General features: G+C 34.1%; 2 protein-coding genes and 2 pseudogenes across 2 annotated transcripts; 2 read left to right on the plus strand and 2 right to left on the minus strand.

Moving 5' to 3' along the window:
• Window positions 1-54: 54 nt before the first annotated feature.
• Window positions 55-3,242, minus strand: LOC142507067 (large ribosomal subunit protein uL23-like). Its single transcript, XM_075619494.1, has 2 exons — window positions 3,007-3,242; window positions 55-828 (listed from the first exon to the last, which is right to left on the minus strand). Exons 1-2 carry the CDS (start codon window positions 3,136-3,138, stop codon window positions 340-342), a joined length of 621 nt encoding a protein of 206 aa, XP_075475609.1. The 5' UTR covers window positions 3,139-3,242; the 3' UTR covers window positions 55-339.
• Window positions 3,243-4,930: 1,688 nt separating this feature from the next.
• LOC142507475 (growth-regulating factor 1-like) lies at window positions 4,931-8,036 on the minus strand (annotated as a pseudogene).
• Window positions 8,037-13,327: 5,291 nt separating this feature from the next.
• LOC142554753 (putative pentatricopeptide repeat-containing protein At5g65820) lies at window positions 13,328-14,924 on the plus strand (annotated as a pseudogene).
• Window positions 14,925-16,907: 1,983 nt separating this feature from the next.
• On the plus strand, window positions 16,908-18,652 carry LOC142555541 (1-aminocyclopropane-1-carboxylate synthase 3-like). Its single transcript, XM_075666855.1, has 4 exons — window positions 16,908-17,051; window positions 17,188-17,319; window positions 17,428-17,588; window positions 17,677-18,652. The coding sequence occupies exons 1-4, from the start codon at window positions 16,908-16,910 to the stop codon at window positions 18,650-18,652; spliced, it is 1,413 nt and encodes a 470-aa protein (XP_075522970.1).
• Window positions 18,653-18,986: the final 334 nt, after the last annotated feature.

The raw sequence follows: 18,986 nt of genomic DNA on the forward strand, positions 1-18,986 counted from the left end.
TCTTTGTGTTCGGTATCATCAGAACCTATACCCCAAAGAAGAAAACTAAGGAAGAGAATTGAAATATCGCCTGTTTGATGCTTATCATCTCATGAAACAGTTATATTTGGCTTTATTTGCATCAAGATGTTGCAAATAAAGAGAGATCATTTATCTTTACAAACTACATATTTAAGATTAGTATATGTTACCAACCAAATATTTTAGCGACAGGTGTTTAAATTCCTAGCGAAAACAATGAAAAGCCTTCCTAACTCCAACAGCATATTTGAGCCTACATGTAGGAAAAATCAGGCATGTATTCACAAGATTCTAAAGTAGGAAAAATCAGGCATGTATTCACAAAATTCTAATCTTCTTTGCAACATCAATGGCGTTATAACCTGGCCCGAGCTTGACGTAGGCTTTCTTCGCGCCATTGGGCAAGTTCAAGGTATTTACCTTCTCGGCCTTGATCTGAAACATAATCCTAACAGCATCTTTGACATCATTCTTGTCAGCACGTTTGTCCACGATGAAAACCAAAGTGTTGTTCTCCAATATCGCCTTCATTGCAGACTCGGTAATAATTGGATATTGAATAACCAAATGACGGTCGAGCTCCTTGAACTGAGATGCCATACTGCTAAGTTTTCGTGGATCCTTTTCCTTCTTTGATGTTGTTCGATAGGATGCCACGGGATCTAAGTAATCCGGGAAGTCTATATTCTTCGATAAATGAGACCAGACATTAGATTCATTGGTACTTTCAGCTGTGGTCATCACAGGGTGCGCCAAACAACATCCTAGAACGTGAGAGGACGATGATAAAAAGCTCGGTGCTAGGTCCTACAATTAATAAGCAAAGAATAAAGTGCATGGTAAGATGGTCGCATATTTTCCGATAAATTTTGATTTTACAATGAGTGAACTAAAAAAAGAATCAACCATTTAAAATTACTTTCAAAAGCGTGCAACAGAACTGCTCATCTTCTCCAGCTTTCAAATTAATGATATTACTCCCAACATTATGAATATACGCCATTAACATATTCCAGAATCTATTCACTAGTCCCATTTCTCTTTTCGAGAGGAAAAAAAGGAAAATTCATATAAGTACAAAGTGAAAGCGTTTCTCTTATTTTCTCCACCATGTTTCCGTAAACAAATATCAACATTTCAAGGATGGGTATCTGTTTTCTTCATGCTACAGTGGATCAGTTTCGACGCAGAAATCATTAACTGCTTTTTCTTTAGTGAGCTCAACTTTTTCAAGTGCTTTTTGTTTTTGAAGTGCAACGTCAATTTTAATGTTTGGATGCAGTTGTAATAAAGATCTTTTAATTTTTTAATGAAACAAACTAAGACGCGTACCCAAAAGCCATATCTCCTCTGGCATTTTGAAAATCCTTCTCCATTAAAACATCCACAATTTTTTACATCTTTTCTTTTAGAAAAAGGTTTAACATAGCCAAAACATTATATTGGAAGTTGGAATGCATAATACACAAAGATAAGAAGCTAATAAAATTTCTGGGAAAACTACCACTATGATCAAGCCCACCTACAATGCAGGCAAGGGCCTCAAGCCTACAAATTTTGGGCACCAAAATCTTAAAAATAATTAATTATATGTTATGCTCATGATCCCATCCAGTCAGCCCATGAATAATGGTAATGACCTATGAATGATAAAGTTCACTTTTAATTTCTTAAACACGTTGATTCAACAAAATCGACAAATTCAACTTTCTTTCACACGTTGAACAAAACCAGAGGACAAAGGTCATTCAAATACTCCAGAGGGGCGAGAGAAAAGAAAGTAATTTGAGTAAAAAAAATCTTCTCTTTCCACGGAACAAGCATATTCAGAGTTTGTTTTTTCAAATTCTCAAAACTAAAATCGGATATTTCTTCCCTACTTTGAATGTTTGCAGAAAATATTTTGAATTCCAAGAAATATTGCCTGAATTTTTTAGTTGATTTTAATTTAGCAGGATGATATTTACATGTGTTGTGATTTTGGTGATTTTTTTTCTGCATTTAAAAGTTAGAACTATTTTAATAATATATGAATTGTTTGTGCAGATTAACATTTAGGGTTTTAGCACACATGCCTCCTATAAGAAAACAATTGCTTGGAGAAGAAAAAACTAAAGGAAGATACTTAATTTAAGTGACTATGTACTGGTTCGCAACATAAATTTTATATTTTGTTTGCATCGTCTTGTTTTATTAGTATTTGCTTATGACATATTGTTTTGAATTCTATATTTTAATTCTAAAATTCATGTTACATACACTATTGTATTTACATAGATGAAAAAATATATGATATCTAGCTTTGAGGGCACCATTTTTTGTGTTCTCCATGTCTCAGAATCTCAAGTACAGATACCGTGTATGATAGTAGAAAAACGGGGTTAGAACTTAGAACGTAGGCAACATAAGTTTTTAAGCACCCATATTTTTATATTTTTTGTCAGACAAAAGGTTTACCATGGTGATCCGCTGTACGAGTTAGAGGTCATTTGATCTAGACGAGAAGGTCAATCGAGGAATGTGCTCTGGTGGATACAACACTCAGAGCATACCTCATCATATTTCAGCGAAGAATTCGATCCACACAATAATCGTCACGCAACATCACAAAATATCAATTCACGTCACCACAAGTCAACTCGTCTATGCCTGGGCCACCCATATTCTTATATTCATCTAATCACAGCAGGATCCAGGCAAGCCCCACTTAAGATGAAAAAGGTTTCAATTTTTAAACCTATATTTTCGAGAGAGAAAAAAATTTGCCGCTCGTCACAGATCATGTTCTCCGAGTGTGTTTAATCAACTAATCAAACAGGAAAAAAAAAACAATGCAAAAATGTGTCGCGTACACTTGACACCAACCGGAACAGGCGAAACCCGACTATTTGAAGATCAGAGTATTCATGATCCAATTCGACACACACTGCCAATACCCATTTTTAAAATCAAAAGAAAACAAAATAAATAAATAATAACCAGTACCTTCAACTTGAACGAAGATCCAGCTGAAAATGATACTTTGTGCTGACCGTACCAATTTGCAGGGCTGACTGCTGTCGATGAAGATATTGCAGAGGTGATCATTTGAATCGGAAGGAAAAAAGAAAGAAGCATGAAATAAATAAAATAAAAAGAAAAAGAAAATGGGTGATTAGGTAACAAAGAAGTAGGGTTTAAATGGGGCTTTGGAGAGGGAAAAGATGAACCAGAAACTGCGGTTTCGGCAATTAATAATCGATTGATTATTTCTGGGCTGGGCCAAAATATAATCCACCAACTTCGTCATATATTTTTCATATGACGAAGTATTTGGGCCTTTCCGCTTGGAGCTTTCTATCAGCCCATAAAAGGGAAAACCCGGGCAATGACATTGCAACAGCTTGATTTTAATAATTGTGAAGGAGAAAATAAAAATTGATAGGACCTGTCCCAAAATGAAAATACGGTCACTAACGTCTCAATAATTATGATAAATTTGAAGATAAAATAGATGGAGAAATATATAATAAAAAAATAGTAGGCAAATAATCGAATATGAAGAAAATTTTAAGGTTCGAATTTGATTCAAATATCTAATTGTTTTAATTTTTTGCTCGATTTTGGCTTCAAATATTCAAACATATTCACGAGTTATTTGAAATTATTTGATAATAAATACTTGAAAGGTTTGAGATATATTTGTTTAATATAAAACTGTATTATATTAATATAATATTAAATTTCACGGGTGGCTCGTGAAACTTTTGAATAAAATAATATGTGTTTGAATTCAGTTCAAAAAAAATTCAAATTTAGTTGAGTTTGACTTAAATTCGATAATTTTAAATATTAATCAAATATTTTTTAACAAACTCAAAAGGTTCGCGAGTCAACTCGATTATTTTATTTCCTTTGACAAGCTATTTGGAGGGCAGTCTTATTATATTTGCAAATTGTGAATTAATATCAACAATTTAGTAAAAACTTTTATTTGACAAATGAACGAGAGAATCTTTGGTAACTAATCCTCCTTTTTTTAAAACCCTCATATTCACTCTCTCCATTAATTTATTTATTGTCGTTATGACAAAAATAATTACATATATCTAATACATACAATTTCTTATATATTAGCAATCCACATGCGATAATTTGCGTGCACAGATATTTAATGTAATTATTTTAAAAAAATAAGTTATTGATTATAATTAACAAATATTTATAATTATTTTTAGAATTTACTAAAATAGATTGTCATAATAATTTTTATTGAATAAAAGAATTGATATTTTTTTGTATCCATTAAAATGACCAAGGTACTTGTTCTAACATATTCATGCATTATTATATAGTATAAATTCTATAATCAGTAACCCCACTTACCATGTATTCAAACTTCGGTTTATTTAAATCGCAAACACCGAAAATCCAAATAAAAAATAATAACTGAACCAAATTGAAAACAATTTTTTTTATTATTATCATGGATACAAATGTTTTTTTTTTAAACAATGGATACAAATATTAAAACTGAAGTTTATATCGTTTTATTTTTGGATTATATATGTCATTAAAAGTGATGGAACAAATCAAATTTTAATTATATTAATAAATTTATTTAGATGATACATTTTATAAAATGATATTTATTTAATTGGGCATATTTTTGTTAATTTTTAGTTGATTATATTTCTTTAATAATTCTAAATTTAAAGGTTTGGTTTTATTAAAAAAAATAACCGAAAAGATAATATTATTATTTGAAATATATTTTAATTACTTATTTAAACAATTATCCAAGCCGAATCAAAATAACCCAACAGTTTAAAACTAAATCGATCCTAAATAAAACAGTTCGAATATGATCTCATAAACACCAAAACAGTACGAGACTCGATAATTCAAGAAATTTTTGCGAGTAAAATTTTTAATGCGTAGTGTCGGCAAATAACAATTTAATGAAGTTCCTGTCACTGCAAGATTTTGCTGCTGGCTAGCTAGCTCATGCAGCAATCATTTGCTGCAAGAAACACATTTCACACTTGAAATGAAAACAATACATTGATTAATGCGAATAAAATATGAGTACGAGGCTGAAATGAACAAGGTCCGTCACTACTACAAAACCAGTTGCAAGACATGAAAATACGAATCGATTCGAAATAAACATAAAATTCCAATCAGTTACTTTGTGATTTGTGAATCATCAGCCGCCTAACCTGGCCAGGTGTTCTGCTCTTGTTTTACCATTTCTCGTTCGTGCCCGAGAGGAGCTGGGATTGCTTTCTTGTCGGCGCTTCGTGGGCTGCTTCCTGAACTGCTGTTAGAACGCATGATGAAAGTAGATTCTTGCAGGACACCAGTGGGAGAGGAATCCATGTTTGGGCCCGTTTCTGCATAGGATGTCGTGCTTGTCAAAACCTCGCCTAAGGGTCCACCCATTGAACTAATACCCCATGATTGCTTTTGCATTTGCTCACCAAAATTGTGACTCACACCAAGGCTCATATTGATAGGCTTAAGCTCCTGCGACAGCGCAATAGTTGAGATCGTTGATTTCTTCTGTATGGGAGAACTAGAGGAGGATGAAAAGTCTGGAGCAACTGGTATGGACATCGAAAGCTGGGTCCAATCTGAGTTCAGTTCCTCGGGCCAGGAGTCTGTGCCACTATTTGACTGATTCTGTGGGCAATTATCAATAAAATGTTGGGCTGAAGGTTGATTGATTGTTTCTTTGTCGGTGTATTTTAAGAAAGAATCAGTGTTTATAGTAGTCATGTAGGATATCCTTTCCGCGGGATTGACAAGGGAATCGGAGGTGACCCATCCAAACTCCAAGTAAGGTGATTTTTCAAGTGGAATGAATTGTTTTGCAATGGAGAATGGCGTATCTTTAGACTTCAGATCGATAGTAGAAGGTATTACAGATGAGCCTTGAAGCCCTTGTGTTCTGCAGAGAATTCCATCATTTTGGTCAAGAAAAACGACACGAGAAAGTATCTAGTAAAACAAATTCAGCCTACATTAAAGATATGAAAAAAGAAACAACGTAAAAGCATATTCTTGTGATATTTCTCTAAAGATCAAGGGAACTGTGTCTACTACACCATGTACCGGTTATCACAATTGTCAGCAGAAGCAATGGTAAGATTGGGCTGCAAGGAACTGACTTGGTGTGGACTGACACCAAAGCTGTTGGATGCGCTGCTGCTGGATATCACCGACGCTGATGAGGAAGAGGCAATCAGTGCCACATTTGAAGCAGTGGATCCAGAGACAGCATGGCCAGTGTGGCCTTCCACAGGCTTTCTTGAACGGTGGCGACCCCTGTTAATGTGCCTTTTCACAATATTTCTGATCAGGTACAGCATCTCTAGAGCATCGCCACTTCTTTCCATCTGTTCTCCTACACCTCCCAGGCTCCGGATCATTGCTTCCGGAAAAACCAAGATGGAAAGGACCCCACCCCACTGCAGGCACAAAAAAGGAGATAAACAGCCAAAAACCTCAAAACAAGCAAAGGTATATTGGGTGCTATACAGTTGTTCAACTCATGACTTTAATAAATTAATTCCTTAAATAGCAGCGGGGATAACGTGATATTGGTCATTAACAAAACATCATAAAAACTTACTGCCACTTACAGAATAAGACAACAACTCAGAAGCGAAAAAAGAGGCGCAGAAATAAAGCAGTTCATTATCAGTTTAATCTGAAGCTTACAGAAATTAGAGGCATGACTTCCATTTGAGTATACGGATTTCTTGATGGGCACAAGTAAATATGATGGAACTGGAACATTTGCCACAATATGTTTAAAGATCAAAGCCTGATGTTCAAGTTCCATCCATTGAGAAGGAGTAAATGGCCCTTTCAGCCTAGCAAAAGTCGCACCCATGTTTTCATTTAAACCACCTGATCAACCAAGAACCAAAACAAGAAATTTAGGCATAAGTTTGTGTATGCGCGTGCTCATATATTGAACAAACAGTGCATCAAATACCTGAAAGAATGAATGGTGCACCAAAGCAAAACTACTCACCAACTTTATTCTGTTTGTTATGACATGAGATGCCCACTGTTTGGGGCCAATTACATTTAAAATCTACGTTATTATTGACAAGATTCCAAAGTATTATCGAGTAATACAGGAAAAGATCGAAATTAGACTTGAAAATAAAAACCCTTCACAAAGCATCCGACTCAACAGAACCGACAGATTACTGCACCACCCCCCTTTATGTTTATGTAAAATAAACGTCACAATTAAAAAGTATAATTCAGTTCTTCACTTTCCCACAAACTAATCACCATCTTAAGAAAAGTGGGGGCAGAAACAGATTTTAAAAAAAAAATCAACTTCAAATTAACAGAAAGAGAACTTCTTTTCAGAACAAAACTTACCTCCTGTTCTACTATGGGGCTCATCCGGAAAAAATGAAAACGCAATGCTCCTACTCGCATCATCGCTATTCATCCCACCATTGCGAGAAAATGAAAGCATTTGCTGTCCTTCAACCCCTAATCCCCACGGATTAAATCTTCCAAGAGCCGCAAAACTTTCACTTGTACAGTTCTTGGAGCTGAAATCAATTTCACCAGGCTTCGGCATTCTGGTAAGCCTCCAGTTATCGTCAGAAAGCCCGGATCTTTGGTGCTTAAAATTCACAGATCCGTGACCCTTATCACTTCCGGGCTCATTCGAACCCCCACAAGGAGTATTAGAAGCGGGTGGCTTGTGGCTTACAACCCCAAAATCCATCTCTCATGAAAAAGCTATGAAGTTTATATCAAGAACCGACCACAAGAGAACGAGAATGAGTTCATTGCAAGTCACTTTGTATGAAAGAAAAGCGAAGCTTAAGGAGCATGAGACATGGCCTATAAATTATAGACAGAGGAGAAGCAAAAACAGATACCTTTGAGATCAAAAAGAGTGTGTAAAATTTGCTGATAGCAGTGCGTGTGAGAAAATGCCACGCTGCCAATATCAGATGCACTCTCAAGTTCGACTTGGTAAGAGTCTTCTCAATAAATAAATAAAAAAAAAAAAAAACCGGGGAAGAGTATGGTAAAATCCTTGAAAATATATTTGGACATTTGTATTTGTTCACGTTACTAATATCTACCAGTTTCATCTAAAATCTCGAGGTTTACATGCTATATACACATTATAATATAACATATATATTCTCAATTTTATTTAATGTTGTCCTCTTATTTATCATTATTCTTATTTTACATTAAATAAATACAATTTCAAATTTATTTACATAATTGAAATGATTATTATTTAATAATAATATTTTTTAGTATATTTATTACATAAAATTATTTTATTTTATTTTATGAGTATCATTTATTTAAAATTAAAATTTTATTGTAAATTTGAAATAGAAAAAAAATATAAAAATAAATCACACTTGTATAAAATTTAAAAAAAACATATAAGATAAAAATTAAGAGAAGTTGTAAAATGTTAATTTTAGGATTGTTCTTGTATTGTTACGAAATATGTTCCAACTAAGTCTGTACGAAGTTGGTGAAGCACATGAATGTCACGTATTTCGGAATTTGTCCGGAGATAATAATGAAATCCTCAGTCTGAGCCCTGGACGGGTTGTGCGGGTTCGTCATCTTCATCGTTGTATTAATTTGTCACGTGACCCTTCATCTTTAACAATCATGTTGTGCAAAATAATGCATGCTAACACAATATATATTTTTTATGTACCAATAACGAGCTGTACATATGACAATTGCCTATCAAACTTAGAGCAACCCAAATGCTCTTTCAACAATTTTTTTTTGCACCCTTTTGTCTTTCCTTGAACAACTTCCTCTTGAGATCCTTCGAGCAAGGAAAATCCTTCACCAAAGTAGCTCATTCCGGATATATTTCATATGTTAGATAATACTCCTTCGTGTATTGAGTCTTGTTGACCGTGAAATTAATCTCTGGGGCATTTCCTTGCAAGACATTAATGGATATGAGAGATTCATACAACATGTTAATATCATTGCGTGAACCAAAGACACCAAAAAATGTACGTCATATCCACGATTGTTGGTGACACATGGCCTATTGTCAATTGACATTTCAAAACAACTTGGCAATTTTTCTATTCCAAGTGCAGGCAATAAATACCGTCCAACATTCCAGGGAAGTCGTGCCTCTCATCATGCATTTGAAGAAGATGTTGAACATCATCAGCATTCGGCCTTCTCAAATATCAATAACTAAATAGTTCAACCACATATCCGCAGAATTTGAAAAGACACTTGATGACAGTTGATTCACCTATACGTAGGTACTCGTAAAGATGATCGGTCGGGACTCCATAAGCCAATTGACGAATTGAAGCCGTGCATTTTTTTAATGGTGACAAGTGCATTAACTATGCAAAATAATAACTGTATTCGCATGCGCTACAAATACAATGACTCTCAAATCCATTAACTATGTGAAATAATAACTCTCTTTGCATGTGAAATTGTCTTTCAAATATTTGATTTGGATATACCTGGTTTGAGGAGAAATAATCATTGAAGAGTTTCGCATGCCTGGTTTCACGATTTCTTTATATGAACCTTCTTCTTCGCCGCAGCATGTTATTACTTTGATATGCTTCAACTAATTTTCGGCTTTGTTGAAGTATCAAAGACATTAACTCTTTCCCCGGATAACAATCTTCGTCATCAACTTCAACTTGGACTTCATTTTCACTTATTGAGCTAAAGTTGAGCTACTGGAATATTGAGATATTTTGATGGAAACAAATTCAAATCTACGTGTTTTCTAAATGGTACGTTCTTAGAATGAATAATGGTAGGGCACAAGGTGTCTATATATTTTTTTTCTTCTCAAAGGTTATATAACAACAACTACTTTACAACACTCATATTTGAAACGACTATATTACAACGACTACTTTGAAACAGTTGTATTACATTAATTGAAAATTACAATAATTGAACATTACAATAATTGAAAATCAAATATTTTATCTCTTCCTAATCTATTGACATAGACGTTCATGGATGATAAATTGCTCATCTGTCATTTGCGAAGTGTCCTTCGAAAGGATTGTGTATTCCTTTAGTTGAACTTTGGTTATGACAGCTTTTTGCTTTCATCTCCTTTACTTCGAGTTGTTTTTGTTTCATTTTAACTTCAGCTTTTCATGCTTGTATACTCAGTAAACTTTGCAAACATACTGTCCGAGTTTACTGTCATACACTCTGTGTCCGATTTCGTTTTGCCTTTTCCCTTTCTTTCTGTTGCCTTCTGACCCACTGGACGAGTTTTTATTCCTTTAGGTTTACATGTAGACTCGCATCTTAGTTGGATGAAACGTTGCTTGCTCCCAACTCTGAGGTCCTTTCCTTCTTCGTGCCAACAAGGTGATCGACGGACTGTGGAGTAAACAATGGATAGTCTTTTATGGTTTTCCACACATGCTCGAGATTAAATGCGATATCATTATTTTCCTCGTGATATTTTCCATATTCTCATCACTGCGGCCACTACGATATGCATTATAAATGCTATCGTTAGATATGACACTTGCACTTTTGGTCGGTACACATGCGGGACGATTGTCAGTGTAGTAGCTTGCAACATTGTCATTTGCCGTCGGAGATGCAAAATACATACCAGTTGCATGTGAATTAGATGAATAATTTAGTTGATATGAATTATATGGATAATTTTGTGTATATGGACTATAGAGATAATTTGGTGGATATGAATTATGTGAATAATTTGGTCTACATGAGTTACGTGGATAATTTGGTAGAATTTGTGAATTTTGGGATGAAGCATTTTTTTTTTGCATTTTTGGATAATTCACGAAATTTCTAAAAAATCGGTTATTTTCATCTATTTCGGAATAAAAAAGGATTTTAGAAATCAATATTAAAATAAAATTGAGATGATGAAAATAGTAGAGAGAAGTTTTTTGGAAAGATTTTGGATGGAGAATAATGTGTTTGGATGTTTGAAATATTTTGTTGAATGTAATGAATATTTATATATGAATATTTGTTTATTTTATTAAAATAGCTGATAATTAATCGTTCAAATTTTTTTTAAAAAAATTCAACAATTAAATTTTTTTCCATAAAAAAAAAACAATAGAGTGTAACAACTCATAATATATTTGGTGTGTAAGGTGTTTGTATTATCATTATCACTAATCAGTAGTCAAGCGTGATCAAAATTATTGGATCGTGATTAGAAGGAATGATGGGCCATCAAAATCGGCTACATCATATGAATGTGGACATTATAAAATAAGTGTGATTTTGACCGTTTGATTAAAGTCATCTGAATTAAATTCTTTTTGTAATGTGGAATTTAATAAAGAATGCAATTTTAAGTATTATATATTGAGACTGACAAATTAGGTTCACTGCCTCCAAAACTTGCATCGCGAATTGCTGCGTTTCTTGAAAACTATAAATAAGAAACATAAAAGTTTTCAAATTCGTTAAGTTGTACATATATGATTGCATTTATATAGAGTTTTTCTCTTGTTTTCCCTTCTGTACCTACCAACATAATTCAAAAACATTTAAATTGAAGAGTAAGTTTCTTGTGAGACGGTCTCACGAATCTTTATCTGCGAGACGAGTCAACTCTACCGATATTCACACTAAAATCTTGTCTCAATTTTAAATAATATATTTGGCACAAACTAAATTATAGTAGAGCATATTTGTCCCTAAGTGTTGGGTTTTATCTCTGATTTAAAAAAAAAACATAGAACTTAAAATATCGTTAATTATGTTAATATGGTTATACATTATTTTTTTTTAAAAATAAAAATAAAATTCACAGTCGCTATCTTTATATACATATTGAGTAAACATCTACGAACTGCTCTTTGAGAAATAATTTTACTAACAAACGGGATGAAAGCAAGAAAAGGACAAAACTGGGCCAGGAATAAAGAAGCATGAACGTCACTTAATGTTCACAAAAATAGGATGTCCCTAGACATTTAGAGAAATCATTAATTTGTGGGGTTTTGTAGATTTAGGGAAATTAAACATCAAGTTGGCTTTAAAAGTCCAATTAATGCATCAAGTTATATATATATATATATATATATATATGTGTGTGTGTGTGTGTGTGTGTGTGTGAACCTTCTTCAAAACCAAATGGTGGATACCTAAAAAACCAAAAAATTACCATGTTCGAGCAGTACATACTTTGTAAACCATTAATTTGGTCAAAATAAGAACAAAGATCTATGACAGCCAAGAAGATACCATAATTAATATGCTACCACGTGACTCCCTTGGTGGGACTAGTTATTAACTAATTTCAGCAATAACTACATTTAAACAATTCGTCAAAAAAAAAACTACATTTAAACAAATATTTAATTCTTCATGCTACTTTTATTTATTTGTTTTTTAGCTACAAAATAATTTATTATAATCGTACCTTGAATTTGAGATCTCGTCTCAAATTTAAAAAATTTATATCATATATTCTAATAGATTATAAGTCATCGCATCACTTTAATCTATTTGATTTTTCAAAAGCATATATCATATTAGAGTAATTTTTATTTATAATTATTGTTTGAATTTATAATTTATTATGTTTTGTAATCATCAATTTATTATGTTTTGTTTTATTCAAAAATAGTGATATTTATGGGGAGAGACCGATGAAACAAAATTGGTAAGACAACAGAACAGAAGTAGTTGAAGTAGTTATTATTCACGTCTCCATTTTAATGAGAGTGATAGATTAGTATTAAATTGTTACACTAAATTTTTTTTATTTGACCGACCATTAAAAAAAATCTCGTGTTTCTAAAATTTCAAATGAACAGGAGCGACCACTTTAACTTGTAAAAGCTATCTATTCAGATCACAACGAAGACTCCATGTTCTAAACGATGATTGATTGTAATATTCACGTTTCTCATAGGTTTAAACTTATGTTATAGAAAATTTGAATTAACTATTTTTGTGTATATAACAATGATCAAGATAGATACGTAGCATCTGCTACTAAAGTCTATATTGCAAAGTTATGAGTTTTATAAATCAGTCGGGTCAGTGTATATTAGATGTTTCTATTCATATTTCAATATCATTAGATCATCTGAGTCTCTCATATTTTTATGAAAGTGGGTCATATATGTTGATGATCTAAGAGCTAAAATTTGACTATATCATATATGAAGACATATTTCAAGTGTAACATAGAATAATCTATTCCACAGTATGTAATGGTTTCAACTAATTAATTGGGTGATTTAATTGACGACTGAAATCTAGATTCCAAATATGAGAATTCATAATGGTCATGTTTCTCCCTATTGAAGTCGATCCTCCAGAATCTCAAAATGTTTTGATTATTGTTCTAAATATGCGAAACTTAAATGAAACAATAATACAATGTTGTGGAGTGCAAATGATTTGCGGGCACTTGACATTTCATTTTGATTGAATTGTCTTGTTGGGTACATATTACTATCAAGGAAATATATGAATTCTCAAATAACATCAGTCTTCTTATTTCTTGTTAAAAGGAAAGCAAATAATTATATTGTTCGATTTTAAATATTTTATACCTCAAATGTGGACCGCTTATCAAGATTTATTATTTTTCTTTAAAATTTTATATCAGAATTATTGAAGCGATTAGAAAAATGGAACTGCCATTTTATAATTTGTAGTCTAAAATTAATTTTGTTAAATTTGGCATCTTTTCATTTTTTCCACTCTATGATGAATATTCTGCTGAAGTTGAAAAGATATACAGAAGATTACGGAAATTTAACTCTAGAGTCCCAAAATTGAACCTTCCTTTGCAAGAATCTGGTATAGTGGTCAGGGCTGGGTTGACTGAAAGGGTTCTTAACCGCTGTGGTGATGCTGGAAATCTAGGATAGAGATTCTTTGAGTGGGCGTGCAAGCAGCCAGGTTATAGACACAGCCACGACGTGTACAAATCAATGATTAAGGTTTTAGGGAAAGTGAGGCAATTTGGGCTCTAATTGAGGAGATGAGGAAAGAAAATCCTTAGCTTTTGTCTCCAGATGTTTTTCTTGTTCTGATGAGGAGATTTGCTTCGGCAAGAATGGTGAAAAAGGCAATTGAAGTCCTGGACGAGATGCCCAAGTATGGACATGAACCTGATGAGTTTGTTTTTGGGTGCTTGTTGGATGCCTTGTGCAAGAATAGCAGTGTAAAGGAAGCTGCTTTGCTGTTCGAGGATATGAAGATTAGATTCAAGCCAACTATCAAGCACTTCACATCTCTGTCGTACGGTTGGTGTAAAGAAGGAAAGCTAGTGGAAGCAAAAATTCGTGCTGGTGAAAATGAGAGAAGCAGGTTCTCATGAGCCTGATATAGTAGTTTATAACAATTGCAAGCCCACTGCAACTTCATATACACATGGATATGGAAAAGGTTGGGTGTGAAGCTGATATTATTACGTACACAACTTTGATAAGGAGGGAAAGAACGATTAAGGGTATGAACTTTTAGATGCTATGATACAGAAAGGGCGTGAACCAAATCAGACAACTTATACGCATTTCATGTCAGCTCATGAAAAAAAGTGAGAGTTGGAGGAGTGCCGTGAGCTTTTGGAGGAGATGCGAAAGATTGACGTATTGCCTGACCCGCCCATTTATGGTATCATAATCCGACTGGCATGCAAGCTTGGGGAGACTGAACAAGATATAAAATTTATGAATGAAATAGATACAAATGGATTCAGCCCTGGAGTTGACACCTTTGTCACTTCGATTAATGTGCTCGTCGAGCAAGGATGCTTAGTTGAATCTTGTGATTACTTCAAAAAAATGGTCGGTAGGGGCCTTCTAGCCGCTCCCCAGTACGGGACTTTGAAAGGCCTGTTGAATTCCCTTCTGAGAGCAGAGTCTTAGAGATTTTTCTTAAAATCATTTTTTTTTACGTATACATGAACATGAAAAAACAATATGCGGAAGGTTAAATCGAGTGTTACCTCCCGCCATTGAACATTTTGATTTCTCTGATTTTCTTTCGGTTGAAGCCTTCTAAACACTTATCCAATCTCTCTATAGACGATGTATTATTCTGTATGAGATTGTATGTTTAGGAACTTCAATCGCTGCTATTTATAGGCATCTCATATCATCAACGAGTTTATTGTGGGAGCTTAATTGTCAAAGGAAGAGGTGCGTGCACGTCTCAATTTTCTAAAATTTGAAGCTGCTATGTGTTGTTCGTAAAAAATGATAGGCTTCTTGGCCGTCGCCAATTCCTACACGCTACGCCTCGTTTAATATGTGTCATATTTTCTTACACAGATTATTCAAATGGCTAAAGATATATGGTGTTTTTAAAAATAAAATAAAAAATCAAAGCTTGCATAAAATTATTGAAAAAGTTATTTTATCTGCTAAAAAAACACGCTGTGACTAATATCTTTCGACTTCATACTTTAGCTAGTAACTCTTGGGATGTCATAATATACTCTTTCATAATATACTCTTGTCAGGATAAAAATAAAACATTGATCTTTGAGCTGTTGTATAATTTAAATATTAAAGTGGTACAATTATCATCGATTGTAATTGTTGGCCTAGGGGCAAAAGATTTATCTAACAATTATTATCAAATTCAATGTCATTTGTTGGGACTAATAATTACTCCTATTAAGAGAACAATTAAAACATAACACTTAAAATTTTATATAGTTTAAAGTTTAAAGTTGCAATATTATCAGGTACTAAACTTTTTTTTGAATCGACAAACATTTGATTCTAAATTAATATTTTTATCAAAAATATCGTAAGATGACCCATCATTTTAGGCACAACATGTTAAGTATTAGGAATGGTTGACTTGTAGTGAAAAGGTTGTTGGGTTGTTAGCATCGTAAAACCAAATTAATTATATGCTAGGATTTAAAAAAAAAAAAACAGAGAAATTGAAAGGAGAGGGAGAAAGAATGTAAATGGCCGACATAAAAGAAAAAATGGGCCACCCTAGTTGGGGATGCTATGGACCAAACAACTGTTTCAGGTCCAATTCCCATTTTAGATGGGCTTTGTCCCACTTTTTCCATTATGTATTTTTCTCGGCGGACTCATTGTCGGTCGAGCTTTCTCCATTTCAACATTTGGTAAAATTAATCGTGAACATGGCAAATTAAATATAATCAGCACCTCAATTTTATTTTCAAAATTTCACGCCACAAAATTATATAGTTTACAATAGTTAATATTATAGAACATCGGATGCCGACATGATATCGATATTAATGCTGACATATTTGAGTATTGCTGGTTTGTTCCGCTGAAACAAAGATGTCATAAAATTGGATTGATATAAAAAAATTTTTATTGCCTATATATATATTTTCATCCCTACATTGAAAACATTTTAAATCAAGTCTCTAAAAACTAAACTTATACATACACCATCGTACCAAAACATGCAATGAATCACTCAATCACAGATTTCTTGGTCCAGTGGTTTCTATTGTTCCAAAATAAGACAAGACCTCGAATTCGAGACGTGGGTAAAATCTGGGAAGTTAGAAGGTAAAATAAACTTACACCAAATGATGCACAACGAATCACGTGCTACTAGAAATGCAATTTAATGAAGTAAGAGTAAAGTAAACCCTGTGGGCTATATTTACATAATAACTCTTCGATCAAAAACATGTTGGTGACACATGACGTGTTCACTCCTTTACTGCCCCAACAACTATATAAGCCCACATAGCAACATACCACAAAATAACACTTCTAACATCTCTCTTTCTATATAAAACTTTTAATTACTTGGTGGAAAATTTTAATTTTTTTGAAGATTTTCCAGTATCATACTTGTAAATTTAGGGCATATTCAAGATCACTTTGTTGAGAAAACAAAAAATGACTCTCTCGAGCAAAGCCACGTGTAATTCCCATGGCCAAGATTCCTCCTACTTTCTGGGATGGCAGGAGTACGAGAAGAATCCATACGATGAGGTCAAAAATCCCAATGGAATCATACAGATGGGTCTTGCAGAGAATCAAGTACTATGTTTATGTTTTTTTTAAACTGGGATCGATTTGGATTTTGTTCTTGTACCAAGATTTTCTTTTGATTTTGGTACTGTTTTTCTTGATATACCATGTTGATTCTAACAAGTTTTTGTTCACGTTTCTGTAGCTCTCTTTCCAATTACTGGAATCATGGCTGGCTGAAAACCCGGACGCAGCAGGGTTCAAGAGAAATGGAGAATCCGCTTTCAGGGAGCTTGCTCTCTTTCAAGATTATCATGGCCTTCCTGCTTTCAAGAATGTAAGCATGCAATATCGTAGCACAAGATAAATATAAATTTAATTATATATCATATATACTTAATTATAAAACTCTGTGTATAATTGTTTTTAATTATTATTTTTTCAGGCAATGGTGCAATTTATGGCAGAACTCAGAGGAAACAAAGTCAGCTTCGAGCCGAACAAGCTTGTACTAACCGCAGGCGCCACGTCCGCCAATGAAACTCTCATTTTTTGCCTCGCAGAGCTAGGCGAGGCTTTTCTTCTCCCCGCTCCATATTATCCAGGGTACGTAGAAAATTAATGGAAGTCTCGGTTTAATGAGTTAAATCTAAGTGTACATCGAATTTAGTCTGATTAAAGTTATTTAATGCAGTTTCGATAGAGACCTCAAGTGGCGAACGGGAGTTGAAATTGTACCGATTCACTGCACCAGCTCTAATGGCTTTAAAATCACTGCACCAGCACTAGAAAAGGCGTATCAACTAGCCGAGAAACGTAATCTAAAAGTTAAGGGAGTATTAGTGACTAATCCCTCGAATCCTTTGGGGATAACCCTGACCCGCCACGAGCTTAACCTCCTGGTTAACTTCATTGATGCGAAAGGAATCCATCTTATCAGCGACGAGATTTATTCTGGGACCGTTTTTAACTCGCCGAGTTTTGTCAGCATCATGGAGGTTTTGGTGGACTGGAATTACGTCAACACAGAAGTTTGGAACCGGGTTCACATCGTATACAGTCTCTCCAAAGATCTTGGCCTTCCGGGGTTCCGCGTCGGGGCCATCTACTCCAATGACCAGCTCGTTGTGGCGGCAGCCACCAAAATGTCGAGTTTTGGGCTGGTTTCCTCGCAGACTCAGTATCTTCTGACCGCCATGCTTTCAGACAAGAAGTTTACCAAAACTTACACTGTCGAGAATCATAAAAGGCTTAAAAACAGGCATGCAATGCTTGTTAATGGCCTGAAAACCTCCGGGATTTTGTGTTTGAAGAGTAATGCCGGATTATTCTGCTGGGTGGACCTGAGGCATCTTTTAAGCTCCAAAACCTTTGAAGCAGAAATGGATCTATGGAAGAAAATTGTTTTCGAAGTGGGGTTGAATATCTCGCCCGGTTCTTCGTGTCATTGCGACGAACCGGGTTGGTTTCGGATTTGTTTCGCCAACATGTCAGAGGAGACACTAGACCTGGCAATCCGACGTATAAAATCATTCGTTAACACCATTTCTTCAAGTAAAAACAGCAAAGGCTTTTCTTACAGTTCAAGCAGGAATCCTAGAAGAAAGTCACTGGCCAAGTGGGTTTTTCGGCTAACGTTTAACGATTGGGAACGGGAACGTGAACTGTGAACGATGAACGATAGTCTGTGTCAACACCCGGTCGATTCGATTTTTTCTCTCAATTATTTCATGTTGAGTTACGAGTTAATTAATTTTGTATAATTTCTTTTCTTTTTTTCCTATTTATCTTTTCATGTAAAGAGAGCACTCGGTCCATCATGTGGACTTGAAGTGATTTGCTCCACATTAATTCCACTGGAAACTTGGAAGTATTTTCCTCCGCAATCATATAATCTCATTAACTCCTTTTTAATTGTGCATAAAATCTTCTCGAAATAATCAAAATCGTTCTTGATAAATTTATTAATTTCTTCATTTGTTAGAATAATCGAATTTGTAGACT

Source organism: Primulina tabacum, chromosome 1, assembly GCF_025594145.1.
Source record: "Primulina tabacum isolate GXHZ01 chromosome 1, ASM2559414v2, whole genome shotgun sequence".
NCBI lineage: Eukaryota > Viridiplantae > Streptophyta > Magnoliopsida > Lamiales > Gesneriaceae > Primulina > Primulina tabacum.

Bases quoted from the DNA above. Each gene is read 5' to 3' on its own strand.
- LOC142507067 (XM_075619494.1), bottom strand. From the start codon at position 3,138: ATGCTTCTTTCTTTTTTCCTTCCGATTCAAATGATCACCTCTGCAATA. The intron at 829-3,006 runs GTACTGGTTATT...TATTAATTGTAG, and splicing joins GATCTTCGTTCAAGTTGAAG to GACCTAGCACCGAGCTTTTT.
- LOC142555541 (XM_075666855.1), top strand. From the start codon at position 16,908: ATGACTCTCTCGAGCAAAGCCACGTGTAATTCCCATGGCCAAGATTCC. The intron at 17,052-17,187 runs GTACTATGTTTA...ACGTTTCTGTAG, and splicing joins TGGGTCTTGCAGAGAATCAA to CTCTCTTTCCAATTACTGGA. The intron at 17,589-17,676 runs GTACGTAGAAAA...TATTTAATGCAG, and splicing joins CCCGCTCCATATTATCCAGG to TTTCGATAGAGACCTCAAGT.